This window comes from Erpetoichthys calabaricus, chromosome 2 (assembly GCF_900747795.2).
Source record: "Erpetoichthys calabaricus chromosome 2, fErpCal1.3, whole genome shotgun sequence".
Lineage (NCBI taxonomy): Eukaryota > Metazoa > Chordata > Cladistia > Polypteriformes > Polypteridae > Erpetoichthys > Erpetoichthys calabaricus.
Window position 1 is genome coordinate 206,347,928 of NC_041395.2, and position 25,802 is coordinate 206,373,729.

The following is a 25,802-nucleotide window of genomic DNA, read 5'->3' on the forward strand; positions in this document are numbered from 1 at the left end:
GGTTTCCTCCCACAGTCCAAAGACATGCAGGTTAGGTGGATTGGCGATTCTAAATTGGCCCTAGTGTGTGCTGGGTGTGTTTGTGTGTGTCCTGCGGTGGGTTGGCACCCTGCCCAGGATTGTTTCCTGCCTTGTGCCCTGTGTTGGCTGGGATTGGCTCCAGCAGACCCCCGTGACCCTGTGTTCGGATTCAGCGGCTTGGAAAATGGATGGATGTGATTCAATGTTGTATAACAACAGAATGTGACAGCTTTCAGAAGCTAGGCTCTTCCATTCAGAAGCTAAACTAAATGCTCCTGTGTAATCTATGTAAATCCAAGTTTGGGGGGGTTTGGGGGGGTCCCCCCCCACACTCCAGATCTTTTATCAATCATAAATCAATTGAGGCACTCACCTCCAAGGTAGATCCCAACCCCGGACCATAGATTGATTGTCAGTAAGTGTCTTCTCACTTTTCCTTACCCATTAATATTTGCTTTCAAGTTCCTAGTGGTAACTTCACTGATATCAGTTTATTTTAAACATTTAAATTACTTAATTCTACCAGTTTTAAGACATTTGTTGAACTGTCAGTTATTTTCTTCCATGATGTTTTATTTATTACTTTCTTGTGATAAATACTATAGACATTAAGATGCTACATTAAATAGACATTTTCTATTATTTGATTGACAATGACCATGCAGAATGTATTCTGTTGCACTATCAGCACATGCTCCCAACCTACTTATGCACTTTCCTTTAATTATTTGTTAACCATATTTACCAAATCGTTTATTTTCTTTTTTCTGTCTTTTTGATATATACAGCCGACAAGCTGCACAATTTAGATTCACACTGTATATTAATAAAATAAAATACACTTTTCATAATTATGGAAGTTAATTGCCATCCGTTCATGTCATGAACATACTCTGCCCAGCTGAAGGTCATAGACTATGGAGGATGGAAGCAGCCCTGAGTGCGGCTCTAGCCCATCACAGAACACATGCAGTCGCTAACCCACCTAACCCAAACGTCTCATGTCCACCCTCATAAAAAGAGGTGTGGTGCGTAGGCCACTGCTTGTCTTCTACACATACCGTCCACGCCCACGAATCCTCTTTCACTGATGTGCTTATGCGTCCCCTGATCTGTAGACTCGCTGTCCCTGTGAGTAATCCGAGTAGCGGTGTAGTGCATCTGTGACCTTCTTGTGCGGAGAGGTCCTCTAAAGCCGGCCATGTTTGTCACATACGCGTGAGATTGGCTGTTCTTTCAGGTAAAGGGCATACAAAAATGAGTCACAGCCAGCAGCAGCAGCATCCCAGGCATTGCGCTTTGCCTACCTTGAGATGCTGAGTAAACGCAGCATGTTTAAAAATACACTGGCGCTAGCCTAATGACCCTTTAGTTTTGATGAATGCTTGCCTTGTTACAATTTTTGTGAAAGCTGCACTCCATCCACATTTCATTTTCCTCAAAGTGTCTTCCCTCGTCTCAGTGCGTACAATGGGTTGCCTCCCATGGCCAAGCCGCGCGGCTTTTGTTTTCCGCTCAGTCCGCCACCCGAGCCGCAACATGCGCTGAGTCACACGTGCGCAGAGCATCTGACGCTCTCCGCTTGAGTCGCTATAAAAGCCTGGACTTTAAAAGGCTCGCCCCTGGCACGTTGCCTCCGATCGGCACCTGACAACAGCGGCGAGCACAGCATAACCGTGCAAAGCCTGTGCGACTGCATTTAGCGGCAGCTACAAGACATTTGAACTACTTTCCCCGACCAGGTAAGTGCATTAGCTTAATGAGTTCGCTTATAGAAAAATTATATATATATATATATATATATATATATATATATATATATATATATATATATATATATATATATTTGTTTGTTTGTTAAATGCGTCATATATATGTAATAATCATAACCTGAATGGTTTTGTTCCATACGAACAACTGTTATATATATATATATATAACAGTGTGTGAGTCCAGGCAATACAAGTCCCTAAAAGAGCTTCATATTATTTTAAGACTTTGATTATCAAAAAGTAGGATAAAGTGAGTAAAGAAAAGACGAGCAGAAAAAAACGTACAGTATATGGTATCAAGCACATTTCGTACGTCAGAGCACGCAAGAAAGCTGTAAAGCCTTTTTTTTTTCTTGGAGTGAAATAAATCTGCCGATCCTTCTCTTTTTTCAATGAGAAAGGACGTTACACAAAATTATCCCTCTACGCAGTTAACCCAAAATTAACCACTACGGAAGGATAGCAAATTAAACACAATTACATATGAAGTAAGATGAAAATAACGGATTAGTTTGATCTCCTTAAAACCATCACAAAATCTTAAATCGTCTTCTAGAATATCGGCACATATTTTGTAGTAAACGCTTACAAACAATGGTTCCAAATATAACTGTTTTGAACTGTGAAGCAGTTTAAGTAATGCGGGGACTTGTCTTCAAACGAAGTAAAGCAAAGAAACAAGGCGCTAAAATAATCTGCAACCCTTCAAACCGTTTTGTGGACAGGAATTGTCCGTTAGGGCTGCCTGAGGGGGGCAAACCTGCAACTAATCCCAGACGGAAAGCAGTACCGCGCAAATTAAACTCACGCATATTGGGCTAATTTAAAAAGAAATTCAATTGAAAAGAAAACGATACCTCAATGAAGACATCCGCTTCACCCTGAAAGATGTTGATAACGATTCGTTGTTAATTAAATGCGACTGAACTGAAGTATAGCAAAAATCAACTAAACACTCGCTAGCATAAAATACAGTGAAGTTAACTAACTGCACTACACATCCGCACGTTGCTAGCATCACTGTTATTTTAAGCTGTGTTTTGAATCTTTTTTTGTGTTTAGCATACTGTCCCAGTATACAGTATGAGTACAGGATGTAAGACTTGCCCATGCTCAGCCCCCCAGTCTTTACAGCCACTTTTCTTGTGTCTTTGATTCTTCCTCCAACAGCAAATCTGTAATTTTGATCTTTTTAACTTATCACCCTATCCAGTGAGTTTTAAATAGTTTAATCAGAACAGTGAATATTTGATTTAACGTATACTGCATGTTACTACAAGACACTTTGATGGGTTTCTATTTTTCTTTTCAAGTGCTGTTTCATCACAACTTGGACTCTGCTTCATATCTATGTATGTGGTTTCTAGACAACATCTTCCTTGTCAGGGAAAATCAGGAAAGAAGATTTTTGGGAAGATACATGATGTTTACAGTTCGAAAATCTCTAATCCCTGGCTCACATCGTGCCACTGACCACACAAAGCTGTCCATGTGTCCCAATGTGCTCACCCCAGATCGTATTCCTGAATTCTTTATCCCTCCAAAACTAAGGTCAATGCACACTGATGACAGAGACTCAAAAGAAGAAAGTGGCACCAATGCTCCGAATCTTCCTAAGAGGGATTTTAAGAAACAGTGGAACTTCCAAGAGAGATACAGCAGTAACCAGTCTGCCTCAGAGCACGATTTGATCAGAGCAGCACACCGGCATGTCATTCAGATCGAGAGTGCCGAGCTGGACACAGGATATGGCTCACAGTATGCTGGTGAAGTGGACACCAACAAGGAAGAGGAAGAAAGAAGGGAGAAGAAAACATGTGGTGTTCAGTCTGCTATCTCCATGCCGCAGCTTACCCAGGGTGGACTGGCATATCTGCCAGAAAGCCCTCACACACGACGGCGGGAGTCCTTGTTCCACTCGCCACATGTGGCCCGTAAATCTCCAACAGGGGAACATTCTTCATCTCTGACTCTTCAGATGCCTTCTCCTGAACCAAGGCAGTGCTTTGCAGGCCAAAGTCCTCAGTATCTGGACAGTGATACAACTTCTTCTGCTGAGTCTTCTCCTTTCAGTTCCCCTTTGCTTGGCCGTTCATTAGCTGGAACATTAGTGTGCCAAGCCTATGCTAGTAGGCAACGTCTCTTTTGTAGAACTATTAATGCCAAAGCTGTAGCCCGTGCTAGCTCTCTATCAACTGATGAGGCGAGTTCATCTGATAATAGTCCTATTGTGCCCAGAAAACTGAACGAAGTGCGCTCCTTGTCCAGCGCTCCCAGCGGGGCCACTTTGGCACCTCCACCCCTCTTTCACCTCGACTTCATCTGTTGTCACGAGCGACTCACCAAAGAGAACACCATATTGTTGGGTGGCCAGGAAAGGGGGAAGCTGAGACTCTCAGCAGAGTACATTCGAGAGACTGCCCGCCTGCGAGTAAGGGTGGTCAATGCAGAAGGCTTATACCCACCCAGCTTTGAGTGCAAGCATGTGAGCTGCTGTGTCCTCCTGCACTTAAAACCAGGCAAGACTCAACGGCAAAAGAGTACGATCATCAAGAAAAGCCGGAACCCCATTTTTAATGAAGATTTTTTCTTTGAGGGCCTTGGTGAGAAAGATTTGCAGACCCGATCACTACGGATCAAGGTGGTAAATAAAGGTGCCAACATGAAGAGGGACACTTTACTGGGAGAGTGTGAGCTTTCACTTTGCTCCATACTGCCGCCCTAATGACCATAATATGTATTGGGTAAACACTTGGAACACTCAGAATCTTGGTGGATGTTTTTGACTAAAGCACAATTTAAAAGAAATTCAGCAGTAACATCAGTAGATAACTGGGCTCCTTCTGTGGTGGCATCACAGTGCTCTGTTATTGAACAACCGAAGACATTATCTGAAGCTGAAACCGGTGAAGAGCAGGATATAGTCAGTGTGTTAAATTTGAGATTCTGTGACGCTAATTTAGTCACAGATGGGGCATATTCCATCCGGTTTTACACCCCGTGAATGAATTAGATGCTCCTGGATTATTGGATGGTACTTCAGTCTAGTTTTCTTGCATGATCAAGATCCATGATGTATACAGTGACATGAAAGAGGATGTGCAAAATGGTTACAAATACCGGGAATTCTATCTATAATTAGTCTGTTGGCCATTAGACTCTGAATCTCAGTCAGCCATTTGACACCAGACTCACAGCTTTAAGGTTTGTTTTAAATATGTAATTTTTAAAGCATTTTGTTAATTCAGTGTTCTTTTATTCATACAAACTTTTGCAAGGACTCTGTATTCATTTTGGCTTTCAAAAATAAGACCTTTTGTTTAAAGAACTGGACGTCAAGTCAGGTTAGGTTCTCATATTGCAGCATTGACCCACTGCAGGACTCTGAAGTCACTGACCTGGCCGGACCCACATTCTCACAATAGGAAAATACGTATTTGTAATTTTAATTTTACATGTGAAGCACTTTGGGGTAGCGTTCACTATGAAAGGCACTGCTTAATAATAATTTTTAAAGTACAGGGGGTCCTCGGGTTACAATGTCTCAACCTACACCGTTTCGAGTTTACAACGCTCACTCCCATAAAAACTTAAAAAAATTGAGACATGAGAAGGAATAAAGGTAAGGATTTTTTTTACACTCATTTTTTCTGTTACTACAGTGCAGTGTACAGTACAGTATATTTATGTCCTTTTCATGTGGCTTAGTTGTGTTTTTATGTTCTAGATTATGATTTTGCAAATGTGTTAGGATAGGTAAGTGACTTAGGCTAGAGTGTGTTTCGACTTACACCAAAATTCGGGTTACATCACTGTTGTAGGAAAGGAACTGTGTCGTAACCTGAGGACCCCCTGTATACAATATCTTTTTTCATACCAGTCTCTATTAAAATTATTGTGTATGTATTTATCCACATTCATTTATTTCTTGCTCATTTGAAGTGTTTGTCTGCCTGTAGTCCTCATTCAATTTTATATAGATTTCTACTTTTGTAATAAAAACAGTCTCAAATGGCATTGAGTGTGTTATTAAACTGTCTGTGAAGGTGTTTCATATTAGATAAGCATGTAAACTAAAAACAGCTTGGAAGAATGGAATGATTTTATTTACCTTAACCTACACCTCTTTTAGGATGTTTCAGGAACACTGCAGTATTCAGAGCAAAAACTAAACACAGACAGGACTGTTTGAAGTATCAGCACTATTCACTTCATCCTGTGACTGTGTGCAAATTGTTTGCTCTCTTCAAGGCTATTGGAGGTTTTCTCCCCATCACAAAGATGAATGTGTTCTGTCAATTGGCCCCATATTAAGAGTGCGTGTGTGTTCTGGGTGTGCTCTGCCATGGAGGTTGGTTCCTGCCTTACATTTGATATTGCAGTCACAAGCTGCACCTCTGGTCCTAAAATTGGAGAGGCAGGTGTAAAAAGTAAATGGATGGACGTATTGGTGAAAATGAGGTCAATTTTTATCAGTATATGTAACCATCAGGCTCAGAGTCTATTATGACAACACTTATCATGTCAAGAAATTAATATGGAAAGGGACGTTACTTTATCACAGGCCACACATCCAGACCCACACTCACTCATATTGGATATATGATGAGCCAGTTATAAACCTATTCTGCATGTTTTAGGGAGGAAACAAAATGTTAAAAATTCATTAACGCATTCTAAAGGAGACTTTGTTTGTGTTATGTCCTTTGAAAGTCTTTAAAAAAGAAAACTACGAATAGATTTATAGGGTCATTACTTGTACATTATGGTGGTCAAAAAAAAGCTAAGCTAATTTTATTCTTTATCATTTTTATAACAAACACAAAATTTTATTGAAAATAAACATTTAGAGGTTACTCCATTTGGCATTTTTTTGTCATCTGAGCTGCACAGCAAAGAACTGTTCCACACTTGCAGGTCTACAACATTAATTAGCACTGTCCTCGATGAAGCTGGAAAATTCTTTGGGACTAGTCGAAGAATAAATTTTTTCAGTTCTTCATCCTTTGTCAGCATGTCATTATACATTTCGAAGAGACTTATTCCTGTTTTAACTGCGCCTTTTATTACCATCATGCATGGTAATTCACAAAATTAAATGAAGATTAGATCATCTGTCCACTGTTCTGGTGGGTTCTTGAGAAACAACTGAGAACTTTCTTTGTTTTTTTCCATAAGGGCATCAAAGAAGTATGTTGTTCTTTCAGATCCTCCAGCTTCAGCTGTTCAAATTCATTTTTCATCTTAAGATGTCCAGGAATGTCAGGTAGCGGTGGCTGCTAAAAGGCTTTGCACCATCTTTTCTTGTGTTTCTCTCTGTCATGCTACTAGAATGTTCTGGAAGTTTTCACTTACTATTAGAATGTTCTGGGAACTCCACTTTAGCATAGTGTACTAGAATGTTATCTTTCTTTTTTTATTGTTAAGAACCCAGTGCGTAGTAACAATAATAATAAAATGTTCAGAATGAATGACCTCTATACATTTCACAATCAGGCAAAAATTTCGCAGGTAAGCAAGCTATCCCTAATGGACAAAAACAGGCGGTGTGGAGAAATGGTTCTACCAACATCAACTCTTTGCATTGGTTTCTGGACCACCCTATTGTACATACTAATCCATTTGCAACATGTTGCAAGTCTCCAGTACCATGATTAGTGATAATGAGTATAACTATCTTACCTCAAAATCTCTGTCTTTCATACCTGGCATTTCTCATTACCAATGCAAGTTAAACACAGCATAAATGTTTACATAAAATACAGGTTAAAATAGATATATTGGAAAAACAAAGATTTCTGTGATTGCAAAATTAATCAAATCTATATATTTCAAGTTTTTACAGAGAGGAATCGAGATTTAGTGTAAAGGAAATGAAAGTACATTGATGAAGTAGAAAAAATACCCGTTTATATACTGAATCTTATTTAGTCCAAATTTAGGACAAACTCTGGTAGTATGAGGCACATTTACACTCATACCAGAACACTGTGGCGTCCTAAAAAAGTAACATGTTCCAAATGTAGTATGTCAATTTGCGTCTATATATATTGATGTGTTGCACCCCAAAATAAGAGGCTGAGTCTCAGTACTTTAGCAAATCCAGCTTTATTCCGCTTGAAACAGGAACAGCACGGTTATTTATTGTATCTGGACCTACCACTCTCCTATACACAGACACAGCAATCGGGCAGGGTCGTGGCCAGGTTAGTGGCCAAGTAATACTGTTCCCTACATTTATAATGTTCCTTGCATCACCCATTGATAACGGTGCTTATAGTGCAACATTGGTTGGCTTGGATTTGCTTTCACGGCAAGCTGCTGCAGCGCTGGGAGCCTGTGGTTACCCTGGCAACGGATAAGCTGTCTTCCACAGACATAGCAATAGTACTTCAGGATGCTCTTTGGAGTGTCATCCCGTTGTGGGGAGTCCCAAAATAGTTTAGGAACCTTACAATATTTAACATTCTGTTTTAATTATAAATTTGAGGTAAGGTAGTTATTTCAATAACAATGACAAGGGTTTCACCTGTGGAGTAACGAGTGCTGGCAATCACCACCACACAAATGATGAACAAGCTCCTCATTGGAGTTTGGGAATTGTGGCTGCGCAGCACTTACAAACTGATGTGTTCGGATGGCAGTGAGCAGTACTTTTGAACTGCCGTGCAGCTGTGTACTGTGGCTCCAGTGCAGCAGTTTTTATGTGGGAACACACAATGCTATTCAAAGACATGGAGAATGGCTGATAGCACTTTAACAGTCAGCTAGCCAAGACTCTCTGTATGCTGAAAATGTTAAAATTAGAGAAAATGGTGAAAGCTGACCCTGCGCTCTGACCCCAAAAAGGTCATGCAAAAAGACAATTTCCGCTCAGGGATTAACAAAGCATATCAAAAAAGGTATACCATTCCATCCACTATAGTGTTAGCTTAATCCAGTTTAGAGATGCTGCTGTCCTAGCAGCTCTGGACATAATGCAGGGCCCAACCTGTGGGGCATACATGCCTGCACTCACTCATGCACAGTTTTGTGTCACCAACCAATCTATTGTAGCCTCCACACTGTGCACCGCAATGGATGGATTCTCTGCTCTTTATAGGAATCTTTGAGGTGGCTCGCTGTCTTTAAAAGGACTGCTTGCCTTTTGCCACACTAGGTGGAAAAGCATGTGCGACTATGCAGAATTGCCATTTTTATAGGTGTTCCTGCTTTTAATGATGCAATGCCAGATCATTCTTTTGGTGATCCATCCTTGGCTGGTATAACTTGTCCAGTGCCACTGCATAGCCCTCCCTTCAAAGTCGCTAAACTCTTTTTATGTGCACACAAACTTGTCAGAACAGCGGGGTGGTCTTCTCTCCCACTTCAGTTGTGCAGCCAGTGTTGAGGGCACAGCAGCAGGGTGTGTTGTCTGATGGCACAGCAGGGATATTGCGTGCTGTATTGGCAGATGGCACAACCAGGATGTTAAATCCTGTGCTGATGTTCGGTGCGACACAGATAGGCATGCAGGCAAACTTCCTTGTTTGGTGACACAGGTGTAAACCGCCTTCCAGGTCTGGATCTCAGCTTTGCGACTCTCCCTTCACCGCCTCTTCACAACGCTTCTACGATCTGCCTTGTCCTTTGCCTGCACATTTTTACCACCAGCACTGCTTCTCATAGCTCACTTGGAGTCAGTGGCAACTCTGTCTGAAACACTTTTTCCCATTTTCATGAGCCTGAAGCTCCACCAGTATCCATGCACCCAGGCTATTGGAGCTTAGCAGATGTAGAAACGGTGGTGGAGCTGCAGGACTTCCCTGTACTGCTGCTGCTGCTACTCCAGATTACAGATCCAAGTCTCGAGACTCTCCAACACCTCCTCCAAAGACCCAAGCAGGTTCTTTTATGTCTCCAAAGCACTCGGCATTCTGTTACTGTAAGTCAGACTGTAGATTTTCTTCATGTCCCACTTCTGACACCCATTTAGTGTCAGCGCTGAGCGCTACAGTGGATGGATTCTCTCTCCCCTGTCATGGCTCTTTGAGGTGGCTCACTATCCTTAAAAGGACTGCTTGCCTTTTGTTGCACTAACTGGAAAAGCACATGCGACTATGCAGAGTTGCCATTTTTATAGGTGCGCCTGCTATTGATGATGCAATGCCAGCTCATTCTATTGATGACTCTTCCCTGGCTGATGTAACTTGTCCAGCGCCGTTGCACTATATTGAATGTCATTGGGATGCTGGAGGAAAAACTGAACACCGGGAAGAAGAAGAAAAGAAATAAAAAACAGACAGAACATGCAAACATCACATTGGTGTTCCTGGCCAACAGCAGAACTCATTTTCAGTTATTGGCATTAATAATTGCCCATCCTTCCTACAAGGATACAAACAGCTGTATGTATTCATTTTGCCATTGGAAATAACACTCACCTACTTTAAACTTGAAGAAATTCTTTTTTAAAAATGTCATTTCATCTACTGGATCGTTTCCTGCAGACTGAAAGCTCTTCATTTGTAAATACTCTATGCCGTTTTCAGCATCAACTCAGCCACACTACACCACACTGACACATGAGCTCTTGTCCACATCTGTTAATGGAAGCAACACCGCCAACTGAACTCTCAAAAGGCAAGATGGGTGCCACAGCACTTTAAACGGTACATCTCTGCGCATAAAAATGACCTGGAATGAGCTTTTCCAGTACAAATCCATTTGTACTGCAACTGGAAAAAGTAAAAAGTGCAGCTTATTACTTTCTTCCCCAGAAATATCTGTACATACAGTATTATCCATCCATCCATCCATTTTCCAACCCGATGAATCCGAACACAGGGTCGCGGGGGTCTGCTGGAGCCAATCCCAGCCAACACAGGGCAGGAACCAATCCCGGGCAGGGTGCCAACCCACCGCAGGACACACACAAACACACCCACACACCAAGCAGACACTAGGGCCAATTTAGAATCGCCAATCCACCTAACCTGCATGTCTTTGGACTGTGGGAGGAAACCGGAGCACCTGAAGGAAACCCACGCAGACACGGGGAGAACATGCAAACTCCACGCAGGGAGGACCCGGGAAGCGAATCTGGGTCTCCTAACTGTGAGGCAGCAATGCTACCACATGCGCCACTGTGCCGCCCCATACAGTATTATATAACAAAAAATATGTTCATAACCCTGCCCGGGATTGGTTCCTGCCTTGTGCCCTGTGTTGGCTGGGATTGGTTCCAGCAGACCCCTGTGACCCTGTGTTCGGATTCAGCGGGTTGGAAAATGGATGGATGGAAAAATATGTTCATACAGCATGGCCAATTATATATACACAATTATATAGACCCAATGTCTGTGTGTGTGTGTGTGTGTGTTAACAAAAGAAGTCAACATTTTCTTCACAAACTATTGCAGCAGTAGTACCCAACGAGGTACACAACACGGCAACAGGCAGGCAGCTATTGTTCTAATTCAACAGGCTGACAGGAGGTTTGGTGTGCAGCTCAGTTTTCAAACTGCAATGATTTGGGTGTGATGCCTGAGCCTGGGAGTGACCACACACTCATATATATATATCAGGTATATAAGGCTGCCCTTGGCCATTGATTTAAGACCTCAGATCTTTAAAACTGATGATGACTTCAGTATTACTCAAAATGAAATGTCTGACACATTATTTCTGAACTGGTCATGTGGTTTCATACATACAAATTACCACAGTGAAGTTGGTACCAAAACCATGAATGTTTCTTTGAAGACTTTACCTGGTGTTTCATATAATTAACTGCTGGGTGGCACTGTAATTAGCACTGCTTCCTTCCAGCTTTGGTTTTCCAGGTTTGTTTCTAAACCACTGTTTTCTTCGTATGTCTGCACTGGTTTTCTCTGGGTAATCCCAAGCCCAGTATATCCAGATTAGAATGCCCCAGTGTGTGTGAATGAGTTTGCCCTTTTAAGTGCTGGCATTTTATTCAGAATCAGTTCTGACATTGTGCTGGATTAAGGCCTGGACATTTCTAAGCTAACTACATCCCACTAAGAAATATTAGAAAATGGATCAATTGTAAAACAGTGAATGAGATGGTAAGGAATAGGCTCAGCTTTTATTTATTAAAAATATTAGACAGTTTTGTCTGTTTCATATACTGTGCAGTTCTGAATTTTCCTTAACTTGTAAAAATCTATACATACCACACAGAACTCTTAAATATATAGCATTGCTTGTAAATGCGGAATGGAGTGATTTGCCTAAGCACATAACATGCCGATTTTGCACACTAATGCCGATTTTGCCCATTATTTGGTAATCTTGTACAAGAGAGAGAGATTTATGAAAGATAATACCAGGTAGAGCAGTTTTTTTGCAGGATTCAGAGATGACCTTGCAGGACCCATTTCAAACAGTTCTTGCAAGCCCATGTACAAGTTCGAGTATCTCGAAATAGATAAAGGTGATGAGCACGTTTGGTCTTCACTATTATTTATTGTCAGAAAATGGAAAAGAAAAAAGCTAACAGTAAATTTGAATTGAATTCATGATTAACAATTGAGGCTGCAGTTTCTGAAAGAGGTCTTTGAAATGGAGAACAGATGAATACATTAAAGAGGGTCTGCCCCCTGCTTTCTCTGCTTGCTTCAATTATTTATTTACTCATTCATTAAGGTTTTCAGTGAAAAGCTCCGTATGTCCGGTAATTGAGCCCACAGTTCAACGCTCAGGCACAATGCTTCATTGCCGCATTCTCTGTTCCCTTAGCAGCCACTGGTTCCATTAGAGATGCACAAAAACGGTCTCGTTAGACTTGGGACTAATGGTATGATTTGACCCCCATTGCAGGCAGTTCACTCAGAGTACATTACAGCGAGGGCTGAAATTGTTCGATCTCATTTCAATTTTCAGAGGTCCTTTGAATGCCAATCATTCCCTGGGCTTTGATGCTGCTCTGTCTCTTTTTGATTATACTGAATAGGTAAATATACACATAATTTTTGTTTCTATGTATACGTAGACCACAAGGAAACACACACACTGAGGTGTAACAGAGCCAGTGCAAACAAAAATCACATCACAGGCTTACCTACAGTAACACAACCATGTAGAGAACTGGGCAGCTTTCGTAATTCTAGTGTCTCCAGCTACCTGTTCTCTTTTATCATTAGGCATATTCTTTCCATTTTTCGTTTGCCCATCCCATCAGTATAACTTTGACCTATGACACCAGCTCCAGACTTATTATTCTACTAAATCAGTGTATTTTCAGTGTAGCAGTCTTCTAAGAATACATGCTCCTATAAAACTTTCTATCTTTAACAATCTCTAGATGATAATGTCTGCTGAACAAACAGGTATTGCTAGCTAACCAGAGACAAGGTGCACTCGAACACGTGGTGAGAGGTAGACCTGGGGCCTCATGCATAACGCCGTGCGTAGAACTCACACTATAACATGGTATAAGCACAAAAGCGGGAATGTGCGCACGCACAGAAAAATCTAGATGCAGGAATCTGTACCTACGCAAACTTCCACTTTCTTCCGCTACATAAATCCCGATCAGCGTGAAAAGTAATGCACGTGCACGTGCCTTCTGTCCCGCCCCAACTCCTCCCAGAATTATGCCTCTTTGAATATGCAAATCAATATAAATAGCCCTTAAGCTCAGCCTTCTGTGAAAAGACAATGGAAAAAGCATGGGGGAAAATATAAGAATTTCAGCGAATACCAAATGGAGGCAAAGGAAAACGTACTATTTGTTGTTTTAAACAGTGGTATTAATCAACAAAATGAAGTTGATCAAGTGACAGAGTGTCGGAGAAACTCGAAAGCTCAAGTTCACAAAGTCGCACAGTGCCCGAAGTAAAAAAGAAACCACATATTAAAGTCGCCGTGAAAAGGCAAGTCGTAGCCCACCGTCTGAGTGTCATATGAAAGCTTATTAGGGTACAGACAAAAAATATAAGCGCACAGTGGGAAAAAAGCACGAAATGTCAACTTTAATCTCGAAATTTCCACTTTAATCACGTAGTTTATTTTGCCATTAAAGTAGAACATTATAAACTTCATCTTAAAATCGTTTAATTTGCTAGATTCTCAAATCCCATTGTAACTAAAGTAGCACATTAAATGCTTTGTTCTGTATTTGATCTTCTATGTGTGTGAATCACTACCTGCTTCTTAAACGGGCTTACTCTTTCTCCGACAGGACACAGAATCCATTACATTCGTGATATTACAGCTCTCTGAATAATTCAAATACTGAGATGTATACGTGATATCTTTTTCATGATGATAAAAATGAAAGCATGTTATTAAACATGGGAACACTGTGGCGCAGTACTTGTTCATATCTCACGCAAGAGGCTTGCTACGCCATGCGCGACCTTCGATGAAATAATTTATTGCATCAGTACTGTCTCTTTCAAACGTACTAACCTCCAATTCCTGTCCTTACTTTTCTTTCTCCAAATACCCAATCACCACACAATCAGCTCTGTAATAGACGTGAAGCCATCTGTAAGCTTAGAACGCAGATTCTTCAAAACTTTTAAGCAACATTGAAATATCTTTGTAGTACGTGTTTAATTATTCTATCCGTCTATCCTTCCAGTGTCGCGTCAGCACCAGCGAGAATACAACGCAATGCAGGAACAATTCATGAACTAGCTAGCGCTGCGGCACCGTGTGCTCACATGTTTAATTATTAACAATACAGATTATTTAAATGAAGTTAAAGTTTTATCTGTATAATATAATCAACATATTTTGCTGCATTTCATCTTAAAAATGATATCGTCATCATATGTAGATACGCGCTTTATACAGTGCATCCAGAAAGTATTCACAGCGCATCACTTTTTCCACATTTTGTTATGTTACAGCCTTATTCCAAAATGGATTAAATTCATTTTTTTCCTCAGAATTCTACACACAACACCCCATAATGACAATGTGAAAAAAGTTTACTTGAGGTTTTTGCAAATTTATTAAAAATAAAAAAACTGAGAAATCCCATGTACGTAAGTATTCACAGCCTTTGCTCAATACTTTGTCGATGCACCTTTGGCAGCAATTACAGCCTCAAGTCTTGTTGAATATGATGCCATAGCTTGGCACACCTATCCTTGGCCAGTTTCGCCCATTCCTCTTTGCAGCACCTCTCAAACTCCATCAGGTTGGATGGGAAGCATCGGTGCACAACCATTTTAAGATCTCTCCAGAGATGTTCAATCGGATTCAAGTCTGGGCTCTGGCTGGGCCACTCAAGGACATTCACAGAGTTGTCCTGAAGCCACTCCTTTGATATCTTGGCTGTGTGCTTAGGGTCGTTGTCCTGCTGAAAGATGAACCGTCGCCCCAGTCTGAGGTCAAGAGCGCTCTGGAGCAGGTTTTCATCCAGGATGTCTCTGTACATTGCTGCAGTCGTCTTTCCCTTTATCCTGACTAGTCTCCCAGTCCCTGCCGCTGAAAAACATCCCCACAGCATGATGCTGCTACCACCATGCTTCACTGTAGGGATGGTGCCAGGTTTTCTCCAAACGTGACGCTTGGCATTCACACCAAACAGTTCAATCTTTGTCTCATCAGACCAGAGAATTTTCTTTCTCATGGTCTGAGAGTCCTTCAGGTGCCTTTTGGCAAACTCCAGGCGGGCTGCCATGTGCCTTTTACTAAGGAGTGGCTTCCGTCTGGCCACTCTACCATACAGGCCTGATTGGTGGATTGCTGCAGAGATGGTTGTCCTTCTGGAAGGTTCTCCTCTCTCCACAGAGGACCTCTGGAGCTCTGACAGAGTGACCATCGGGTTCTTGGTCACTTCCCTGACTAAGGCCCTTCTCCCCACGATCGCTCAGTTTAGATGGCCGGCCAGCTCTAGGAAGAGTCCTAGTGGTTTCGAACTTCTTCCACTTACGGATGATGGAGGCCACTGTGCTCATTGGGACCTTCAAAGCAGCAGAAATTTTTCTGTAACGTTCCCCAGATAAGTGCCCTGAGACAATTCTGTCTCGGAGGTCTACAGACAATTCCTTTGACTTCATGCTTGGTTTGTGCTCTGACATGAACTGTCAACTGTGGGACCTTATATAGACAGGTGTGTGCCTTTCCAAATCATGTCCAGTCAACTGAATTTACCACAGGTGGACTCCAATTAAGCTGCAGAAACATCTCAAGGATGATCAGGGGAAACAGGATGCACCTCAGCTCAATTTTGAGCTTCACAGCAAAGGCTGTGAATACTTATGTACATGTGCTTTCTCAATTTTTTTATTTTTAATAAATTTGCAAAAATCTCAAATAAACTTTTTTCATGTTGTCATTATGGGGTGTTGTGTATAGAATTCTGAGGAAAAAAATGAATTTAATCCATTTTGGAATAAGGCTGTAACATAACAAAATGTGGAAAAAGTGATGCGCTGTGAATACTTTCCGGATGCACTGTAAAGTGGCGCAGGTTGTGCAATATTATAACTGTAGTGCAAGTTTACAGTGAGGTGATTGTACTTATAAGTCCAAACAGTTCTACAAGGAACACTTGATGGACTGATTTAGTGCGTTTATAGTTCTTGGGATGAAACTTTTTCTAAACCGCGAAGTCCGTACAGGAAAGTCTCTGAAGCGTTTTGCCTTGGCTCAGGCAGCGTCTGCTTCATGCTGTATACCGATAATTCTCTTTCCGATCAGCTGCTGCTGTGATTCCCCACTCAGATACAGTGATATAAATACTCCGAGTGGTGCAGTGAGAGTAATATGGAAAAAGATGATCTGCTGTGGCAACCCTTAACGGGAGCAGCTGAAAGAAGAAGATGATGCATTGAGAGTAACAACGCTAAAGCAGTTATGGTATTTGGAATACTATGGCTATTCCCTGGACCATTATATTGCTGCAGGTTAATTACAATCAGATGCATTACACTAATACAGTGGAACCTCGAGATACGATCACCTCTGTATACGAGAAATTCAAAATACGAGGAAAGTATGAGCGAAAAATTCAGATCTAAATGCGAGCATTGGCTCGCGTAACGAGCCACGAGCCAGGCTGTGGGTATAGCTCGCGGCTTAGCGAGGGGGCGTGGTAGCAGTTGCGAGCCGCGATCTGCGGTGTCTGCGTTTCTCACTTAAGTGCACAGGTGGGAAACTGCCCACATCCATGATTGTTCCTGTGGCTGATGGGCTGCAGCTGCCATGTCCTCCCCGCATATACAGAGAAGCGCGAGCTGGTTAAGGGGGAGAAGAAGTAAAAGAAAAGAGAGGAGAGAGAGCGCAGGCAGGCAGGCAGGCAGGAAGTCGGTGCGGGAGAGCGAGCGAGCGAGTGCAGGCTCGCATGTAGCTGAACAGTGAGCTGAACAGGCGAGCCAAACAGCTGAAGCAGGACGGTGTAGAGAAGGTCAGCTGCATTAAGAGTGTCTCGCCTGTTGCAGAGCCCGGATGTGAGACGCTAACAGAGAAGAAGCACCGGGGATTGTCATCTGTTTTTTAAAGACTGCATCCTTTTGACGTTTTAACCTCGTGTTAAAGGATTGTTATTCTTGTGTATTTTAAACCTCCACTTCACAACTGTTTTAAGGATTATTTATTTAAAGATTTATTGAATGCTCTACTGCACTTTGGACACCTGTTTTGATTGTTTTAATAATCAGTTATATTATTTACCAGTGTTATTTATTAAAGGTAGACTACAGTATATATAATTTATCAGTGTTATTTGTTAGGAAAATTGATTTTTATGTTAATATATTTGGGGTGCGGAACGGATTAACTGGATTTCCATTTTTTTCAATGGGGAAGTTTGTTCTAGATACGAGAAATTCGCTATACAAGCTCAGTGCTGGAACGAATTAAACTCGTATCTAGAGGTTCCACTGTAAACAATATGCAGTTAGTTTCAGTGTATTTATAAAGCCGCGTCAGGAATGTGGATCTAAGAAAGAAAGCGTGACCACGCAGTAACAGTAGCACTGCTTTGACGCTGGGTGCCGCCAGTCTGCAAAACCAAACGGAAAAATTGCGTACGCCAGGGTACTGTGGAAAAGTGCGTGGCTTTACGCCAAGTTTAGGTTTTATACATCGCGATTTGAGCATGGAAACGTTCGTACGCAACATTTCATGTTTATACATGAGGCCCCTGGTGCGTGAGTGAGGAGGGCCCCGCCCGGCTCCGTACTCTTGAGGTCCTGCCTACCCCTCCCCTCGGCCCACAGCCTTTCTCTCAGATTCACGTAAATAAATCGGTGCCGTAACCAAACTATAACACTTAGTGCAATGAGAGAAGTCACAAAATCAACCAGAATGTTCAAGCAAATTATAAAAAAAACCCAATCTAAATCCGTTAAGTAGTTCTCTCGTGAAAGTGGACAGACAGACAGACGTTGGATTTTTAATATATATATATATATATATATATATATATATATATATATATATATATACGAGGGGGGACCCAAAAATAACTGGAAATATTTTTAAAACGTGTTTAATTTAATTTTCTGTACAAACTACAATTAGTCTCCTTCAAAGTACTCTCCATTGGCAGAAATACACTTATCTAACCGTTTGTTCCATTGTTCAAAACATTTTTTAAATTCGTCTGAAGTAATGCCCATTAATGCTCTGGTCGTTTCTTGTTTTACCTCTTCAACGTCAGCAAAACGCCTTCCTTTCAAGTCTTTTTTCATCCGAGGGAACAAAAAGAAATCTCACGGAGCTAAATCCGGTGAGTAGGGTGGGTGGTTCAGGGTTGTCATACCGTTTCTTGCCAAAAATTGGCGAATGCTGAGAGCAGTGTGAGATGGAGCGTTGTCATAATGAAAGAACCAATCGCCCGACTCCTACAAATCAGGGCGTTCCCTTCTCACACTGTTCCGCAAAACTACTTTTACAAATAAATTCACTGAACACAAGCACAACCTTCCAGACTGATGGCACTTGGCAGACTGACTTGTGAGGAGTGTAACTAGATCGCCCTAGAGGCCCAACCACGTACTACAAGTACCAACCTAACAACAACAAAATTCCGGTTATTTTTGGGTCCCCCCTCGTGTGTGTATATATATATATATATATATATATATATATATATATATAGTGTCACACACGTGCACATGGGAGGCATCTAAAGGGCTTGAGTAAGGGCAATTCCGAGTCAAACCGGGAGGTGGCAGAGTGCACTGATGCTTTTTCATCTTGGCCTGCAGACCATCCACGGGAGATTCCACCTGGTCCTGTTGACGTCACTTCCAGGTCTGAGCCTATGGAAGAAGACCTTGTCGGCTCCGGCCCCTTTGATATCACGTCCAGGCTCAAGTCTATGGCTGAAGACCGTTATGAGCCCGACCCCTCTGACTTCACTTCTTGGCTTCTCTTTAAAAGCCTCCACCTTTTCCATATTCCCTCAGTTCTGTTTTGGACTCAGTTTTGTGCACATCAGTGTTGTAAACATTTTTGCAACTTTGCAGCCAGGATGCCAAATATACGGGTGGCTGCCCCAGACCTTGCTATGGCTTTGTATGGAGTTTCTGACAATATATATATATTGCGTATATAATACATATATATATATATATATATATATATATATATATATATATATATATATATATATATTGTGACGGATGGGCGGGGCCCATGCCTGGCCAGGATGCTCCTTCACCACATCTGCCAGGGGGACAAGGGTGAGAAGCCAAGTACCTCCCCCTGGACGCTAGATGGCAGCCTCCCTGGGTTGCAGCGGTGCCTTGGACTCCCCCAGGACTTCATGGGGGTTGGAGTTCTGTGCAGCTCTGTGGGGTTCCGCAGGCGCCACCAAGGGGTGCTGCAACAGGAACTGCTGGCCCCTTTTGGGCATTGGTTTCGCCTTACCCGGAAGTGCAGCCAGATGTTGGCAATCAACCACCTGGAGCACTTCCGGGTACCCAGCGACCACCACTCAGCGGCCAGAATCGGTAGGAAGAGGACGAGGTTGCCAGGGAGGAGTGGTGGAGGAAGAGAGAGTGCTTGGTGTTACTTGTATACTGTGCTTGGAACTGTGTTGTGGCTGGAGGGATTATGGGGAAGACGTGCCCTCCAACTGAAGAAAAATAAATAGTTATTTTATTTTACCCATGCCTCCCATGTTACTCTCTGTATATATATATATATATATATATATATATATATATATATATATATATGATTTTTTTTATAATCTATTACTGACCTTGTGTTGTTTGTAGTGATAGCCAAGAAAAAAATTTACACTTTTGTTCTCATTGGGAACAGAGATGACAACCTTTCAGATACAATAGACTTCAATGGGGTCTAGCAGTAGGCCAAGGCAAAATAGCAGAAAACAATATAATAAATCTCAGTTATTTGTGTTGCATAACCGATATGTCAGTAATCCAGTTGTATATTCACAATATCCAAAACGCTTGCAGTTTTTAATTAAAATATTGTTAAATAAATGCTTCTGGAAATTGAGAGTAGTGCATGAAAGGGCAGCATGTTGAAGCAAACAGAGCTTCTGAAATTGAATACAGGGTTGTTGAGCAGTGAATGAGGGGAGAGGTAGGTCTCCACTTCAACACATTTGCACTACTTTAATATATTTACATTATTTAGATAGATAGATAGAAGAAAATCTCTCAGTCCAAAAGTTCATTTTAAAATTATTTAGTGAACGTTAAAGGCAAATAATCCACACAAAAATAAAGGAAAAATAGTTACACATGTAGAATAAAAAGCAAAAAAAAGAAAAATGTATCTTGTCTAAACTTAGCTTTTCTTGAGGAACTTTAGTTATTTCTTTATGTCACAGGTGTCTGGTCACACTTATAGGTAATCTAACTTAGACACCATTAAAATATCCGACTATGCCACCCAGTTTTATTAAGAGACTGGGAACTCCTGAAATTTACTAGTAATAGCACACAGGTTTCTTTAAATTGGGCGGTGAGTAAACACACAATGAAAGACACAACAGTAATTTAGAAAAAAACAACAGTAAGTTCTATTGTACAAGACAATATAAGGTATATTAAAAAGATAAACGAACATAACAGAACCTAAACATATCAGGAATTAATTTCCTTTTTTTTTAAAGGAAAATACACAGTCCACACTCTAAAAGTCAGTAAAAACAAGAATTGTAGGATACAACCTTTAGTGGTGCAGAGTCCAGTTTGGGCACTGTGTTACCCCAACACTTAATTGTTCATGGATGCACTCTGTTCCCCGGCAGAAGTTGTGTCAAATTGTTGACTCCCTGTCAGCGTTTCTTCGTTGTTCCTTTTTCTTCCACTCTGGGCTCCTTGTGTGGCTGGGGCCTAGACACGCCTCATTTCTCGTCTGTCAGCTTCGCTTGGTCCTCTCATGCGGCTTCCCTCTCTCGCTGAACCCACATCCGGCGTCTCTTTGTGGAGCTGTCTCTTCCTCCCTGGAAGTGTTGCCGTCCTTGTGCCTCACGTTGTGCCAGCCAGGTACCCTTGTCTGCCTGCGAGCCCCTGTGCCCTGTCCGAGTGTCTTGGCAGCGTTTCTTGTGGACTCTCCCTCCTGCCTTCTGCTGCCCAGAAGTTTATATTTACTTCAGTCCCTGCTGTTGTCAGTCCTGGACAAACAGTTTAATCAATGGCACATCTAAATTGCCTGGGTTTAACAATTAATAAAAACACAAGTTAACAAAATGTATGGTTACCAAACATTAATAAGTACAGATATGCTGATTAGGAACCAATATTTCCAAGCCAGGTAAATACAGACATTCTACCAAGGCCAAACTTCAAAGCAGTGATTCCCTTGCAGGACAGCAAATACCATTAATAAGTACAGATAGCCTTTTAACTTCTCACCCCCCAGTCCCAACAGTGGGTGCCTAATGGAACCACCCAGTGCACAAAAAAAATGTAAAAGTGTCCCCCTCTGACATTTACTTAAAGGTCCTTAATTTCTTCTTCTGTACGCCTTAAGCGTATGTTACAGTATTTAAATAAGCACTGTTTTTTTAGTTATTTCACAAACTCAAAAGGACCGTAGGGCCTCAGGCATGGTCAAGGTTTAAAACCGTATGCCTCTACACCTTACACATGGCAAGGCTGTCACTAACTGAAGAATAATGTTTACTCAAAGCTGTTAGAAATGGCAAGAATATAACAATTCAATTCTACTTATGGGGGTTATAGGAACCTCCCACAAATTATGCATTGTCATCTAGTAAAATATTTATGAATCTTATATAATTAAGAAATGGCTCTTACAAACAATATTAATTAAAGAGTGATAAAAACATAGTAAAAGTTAAAAAGTGCAAGGTGGAGAGTGCCTGTCAGGTATAACAGTCAATAACATTGTATAAAGTTACCGTTTACCCTCCTCCAGTGGAATTGAAGAGTCGAATAGCGTGGGGGAGGAACAATCTCCTCAGTCTGTCAGTGGAGCAGGACAGTGACAGCAGTCTGTCGCTGAAGCTGCTCCTCTGTCTGGAGATGATACTGTTTAGTGGATGCAGTGGATTCTCCATAATTGACAGTAGCCTGCTCAGCACCGGTCGCTCTGCCACGGATGCCAAACTGTCCAGCTCCGTGCCTGCAATAGAGCCTGCCTTCCTCACCAGTTTGTCCAGGCGTGAGGCGTTCCTCTTCTTTATGCTGCCTCCCCAGAACACCACCGCGTAGAAGAGGACGCTTGCCACAACGATTTGATAGAACATCTGCAGCATCTTATTGCAGATGTTGAAAGACGCCAGCTTCCTAAGGCATCAGTATTGGCAGTCCAGTCCAGTTTATCATCCAGCTCACTCCCAGGTATTTATAGGTCTGTACCCTCTGCACACAGTCACCTCTGATGATCATGGGGTCCGTGAGGGGCCTGGGCCTCCTAAAATCCACCACCAGCTCTTTGGTTTTGCTGGTGTTCAGTTGTAGGTGGTTTGAGTCGCACCATTTAGCAAAGTCCTTGATTAGGTTCCTATACTCCTCCTCTTGCCCACTCTGATGCAGCCCATGATAGCAGTGTCGTCAACGAACGTTTGCACGTGGCAGGACTCCAAGTTGTATTGGAAGTCCAATGTATATAGGCTGAACAGGACCGGAGAAAGTACAGTCCCCTGCGGCGCTCCTGTGCTGCTGACCACAATGTCAGACCTGCAGTTCCTGAGACGCACATACTGAGGTCTGTCTTTAAGATAGTTCACGATCCATGCCACCAGGTATGAATCTACTCCCATCTCTGTCAGCTTGTCCCTAAGGAGCAGAGGTTGGATGGTGTTGAAGGCGCTAGAGAAGTCCAGAAACATAATTCTTACTGCTCCACTGCCTCTGTCCAAGTGGGAGAGGGATCAGTGTAGCATGTAGATGATGGCATCCTCCGCTCCCACCTTCTCCTGGTATGCAAACTGCAGAGGGTCAAGGGCGTGGTGGACCTGTGGCCTCAGGTGGTGAAGCAGCAGCCGCTCCATGGTCTTCATCACATGTGATGTCAGGGTGACAGGCCTGAAGTCATTCAGCTCACTAGGATGTAATACCTTTGGGACTGGGGTGATGCAAGATGTTTTCCAAAGCCTCGGGACTCTCCCCTGTTCCAGGCTCAGGTTGAAGATGCGCTGTAGAGGACTCCCCAGCTCCAAAGTACAGGCCTTCAACAGTCGTGGCGATACTCCATCTGGAACCACTGCTTTGCTGGCACGAAGTCTCCTCAGCTCTCTTCTTACCTGGGCTGCTGTAATTGTGGGTGGGGGAAACTCTCTCCTATGCTGGTATCAACAGAAGGATGGGTGGAGGATGCAGTACTCTGAGGTGAGAGTGAGAGAGGGTTAGGGTGGTCAAACCTACTAAAAAAAAGTGTTCATCAGATTTGCTTTCTCCCTGTCTCTCTCGATGGAGGCACCCTGCTTCGAGCTGCAGCCAGTGATGATCTTCATCCCATCCCACACTTCCTTCATGCTGTTATTCTGCAACTTTGCTCCAGTTTTCTCCTGTACTGCTCCTTCGCCGCCCTGAGCTGGACTCGGAGTTCCTTCTGCACTCGGTTGAGCTCATGCTGATCACCGCCTGTAAAAGCCTTTTTCTTCTGGTTCAAAAGGCCTTTGATGTCACTTGTAATCCATGGCTTGTTGTTAGCATAGCAGCGTACTGTTCTTACTGGAACTACAATGTCCATACAAAAGTTGATGTAGTCAGTAGTGCAGTCAACAACCTCCTCAATGTTCTCACTATGTGACCCCTGCAGGATATCCCAGTCCGTAGTTCCAAAGCAGTCTCTCAGAGCCTGCTGTGCCTCAGGGGACCACTTCCTGAATGAGTGTGTGGTTTTAGGTAGCTCCCTCACTCTTGGTTTGTGGTGAGGCTGAAGCAGAACCAGGTTATGATGTGCTTTCCCAAGCGCAGGCAGCGGGATGGTGCTGTATGCATCCTTAACGTTTGCGTACAGTAGGTCAATAATCCTATTTCCCCAATAATCCTATTTATTTAGCAACATATAGGGACTTTATGAGCATACAGCCGGATTGCTGACATGTGGATTATGCAATAAATGTTTTTTCACAAATGTTTTATTATTGTTTGCTGTTTGTCTGTGTTGGTTCCTACTCACCACATTTGAAGCTCACTGTACCAGAAAGTTTTTTTTATATCTGTTCTACATGAAAACACGAGATTAAAAATTTTTCTCAGTCATAACTACAAACAACAGGTTACAAGTAACAGATTAAAAACTATCATTGTTGGGTGGAAAAGTTTTTCAAGCGCATTAGGATCTATCTCTGATTTTCAATAATAGTCTTACAAAAGACACTTTTAGTATATTAATATTACAACTGTAATTTCAAAGTGCTAGAGCAGTGTTTTTCAGCTGGTGTGCTGCAGCTCAGTGGTACGCCATGAGAGCTACCCAGGTGTGCCATGGAAAAAATAATGTAGCTCATCTGGGTCTGAGCCTGAGAGGGACATACTCCACAGGTGGTCGAGACCTGTCAGAGGAGGGCAAGACTCCCTGGAGAAGCTGGCATAGAAGCAGCTCTGTGATTGCTATTTAAGAGTACTTTTGATGCGTCTCCAGGCTGCAGGAGTCCATCTGCCTGGGTGAGCGGTTGCCAGCATGCCCCACTGGGCTGGTGAATAGTGGGCATACTAGTTGCCTCTGAGACAAAGGAATGAAGCAGCTGGGAGATGCCTCCAAAGTGCTCACTAAGTGCCGTGTCTGCAAAAGCTGATCTCGGAGCTGCTTTTTTACTAGCATCTCTGGTAGTCCCGACACTTTAGACTTTGAGCACATGTATAAGATATACAGGGTGGTCCAGATCTAATTATGCAACTGTTCGACTGACAACCGTCTCCCTGCCATTTTGGAATTAGGGCAGGTGCTGCCATCTATCGGCAACAAATAGAATTTTAAGTGAAATCTCTATGTGCAGGGCAGGTGCTGTGAGTTCTCTATGTAATAAACTTAATTAGTTATAGCGTGATGAAAATTGCATAATAAGATCTGGACCACCCTATACTGTGTTTGGGGATAGTAGAACAACGGTGTACTTTGGGATGTCTTTGGTTACAAAAAGTGTTGCACCCCAGAAAAAAGTTTGGGAAACACTGTACTAGAGAGTCCCACAAAATGCTCAAAAACACTTCCAAAAATTCACACTCACTATTTACCATCAAACCCCCACTAGATATAAAGGAAAATGCAGGATTTTTATGAAATAAAAGATTTATTTCACAAAAACTCTGTGACAATGCGAAGCCATGAAGAGCACAAAAGACATACAATTCCTGCAAAAGGTATTTCCAAAAGCACCCAGGTTCCAGTACATAATCCATCCATCCATCCATCCATCCATTTTCCAACCCGCTGAATCCGAACACAGGGTCACGGGGGTCTGCTGGAGCCAATCCCAGTCAACACAGGGCACAAGGCAGGAACCAATCCCGGGCAGGGTGCCAACCCACCGCAGAGTACATAATCCAAGGAATGAAATAGTGCAAAAAAAGGTCAGGAATCAAGAAAAACACCAAAATCACAAAAGCACAGTATAACACATGAAACAGAACAATCCCTAGT

General features: G+C 42.3%; 1 protein-coding gene across 1 annotated transcript; it reads left to right on the plus strand.

Annotated features, from left to right (window-relative positions):
* Window positions 1-1,457: 1,457 nt before the first annotated feature.
* Window positions 1,458-5,795, plus strand: LOC127526540 (C2 calcium-dependent domain-containing protein 4C-like). Its single transcript, XM_051922246.1, has 2 exons — window positions 1,458-1,763; window positions 3,107-5,795. Exon 2 carries the CDS (start codon window positions 3,148-3,150, stop codon window positions 4,516-4,518), a length of 1,371 nt encoding a protein of 456 aa, XP_051778206.1. The 5' UTR covers window positions 1,458-1,763; window positions 3,107-3,147; the 3' UTR covers window positions 4,519-5,795.
* Window positions 5,796-25,802: the final 20,007 nt, after the last annotated feature.

Bases quoted from the DNA above. Each gene is read 5' to 3' on its own strand.
- LOC127526540 (XM_051922246.1), top strand. From the start codon at position 3,148: ATGTGGTTTCTAGACAACATCTTCCTTGTCAGGGAAAATCAGGAAAGA.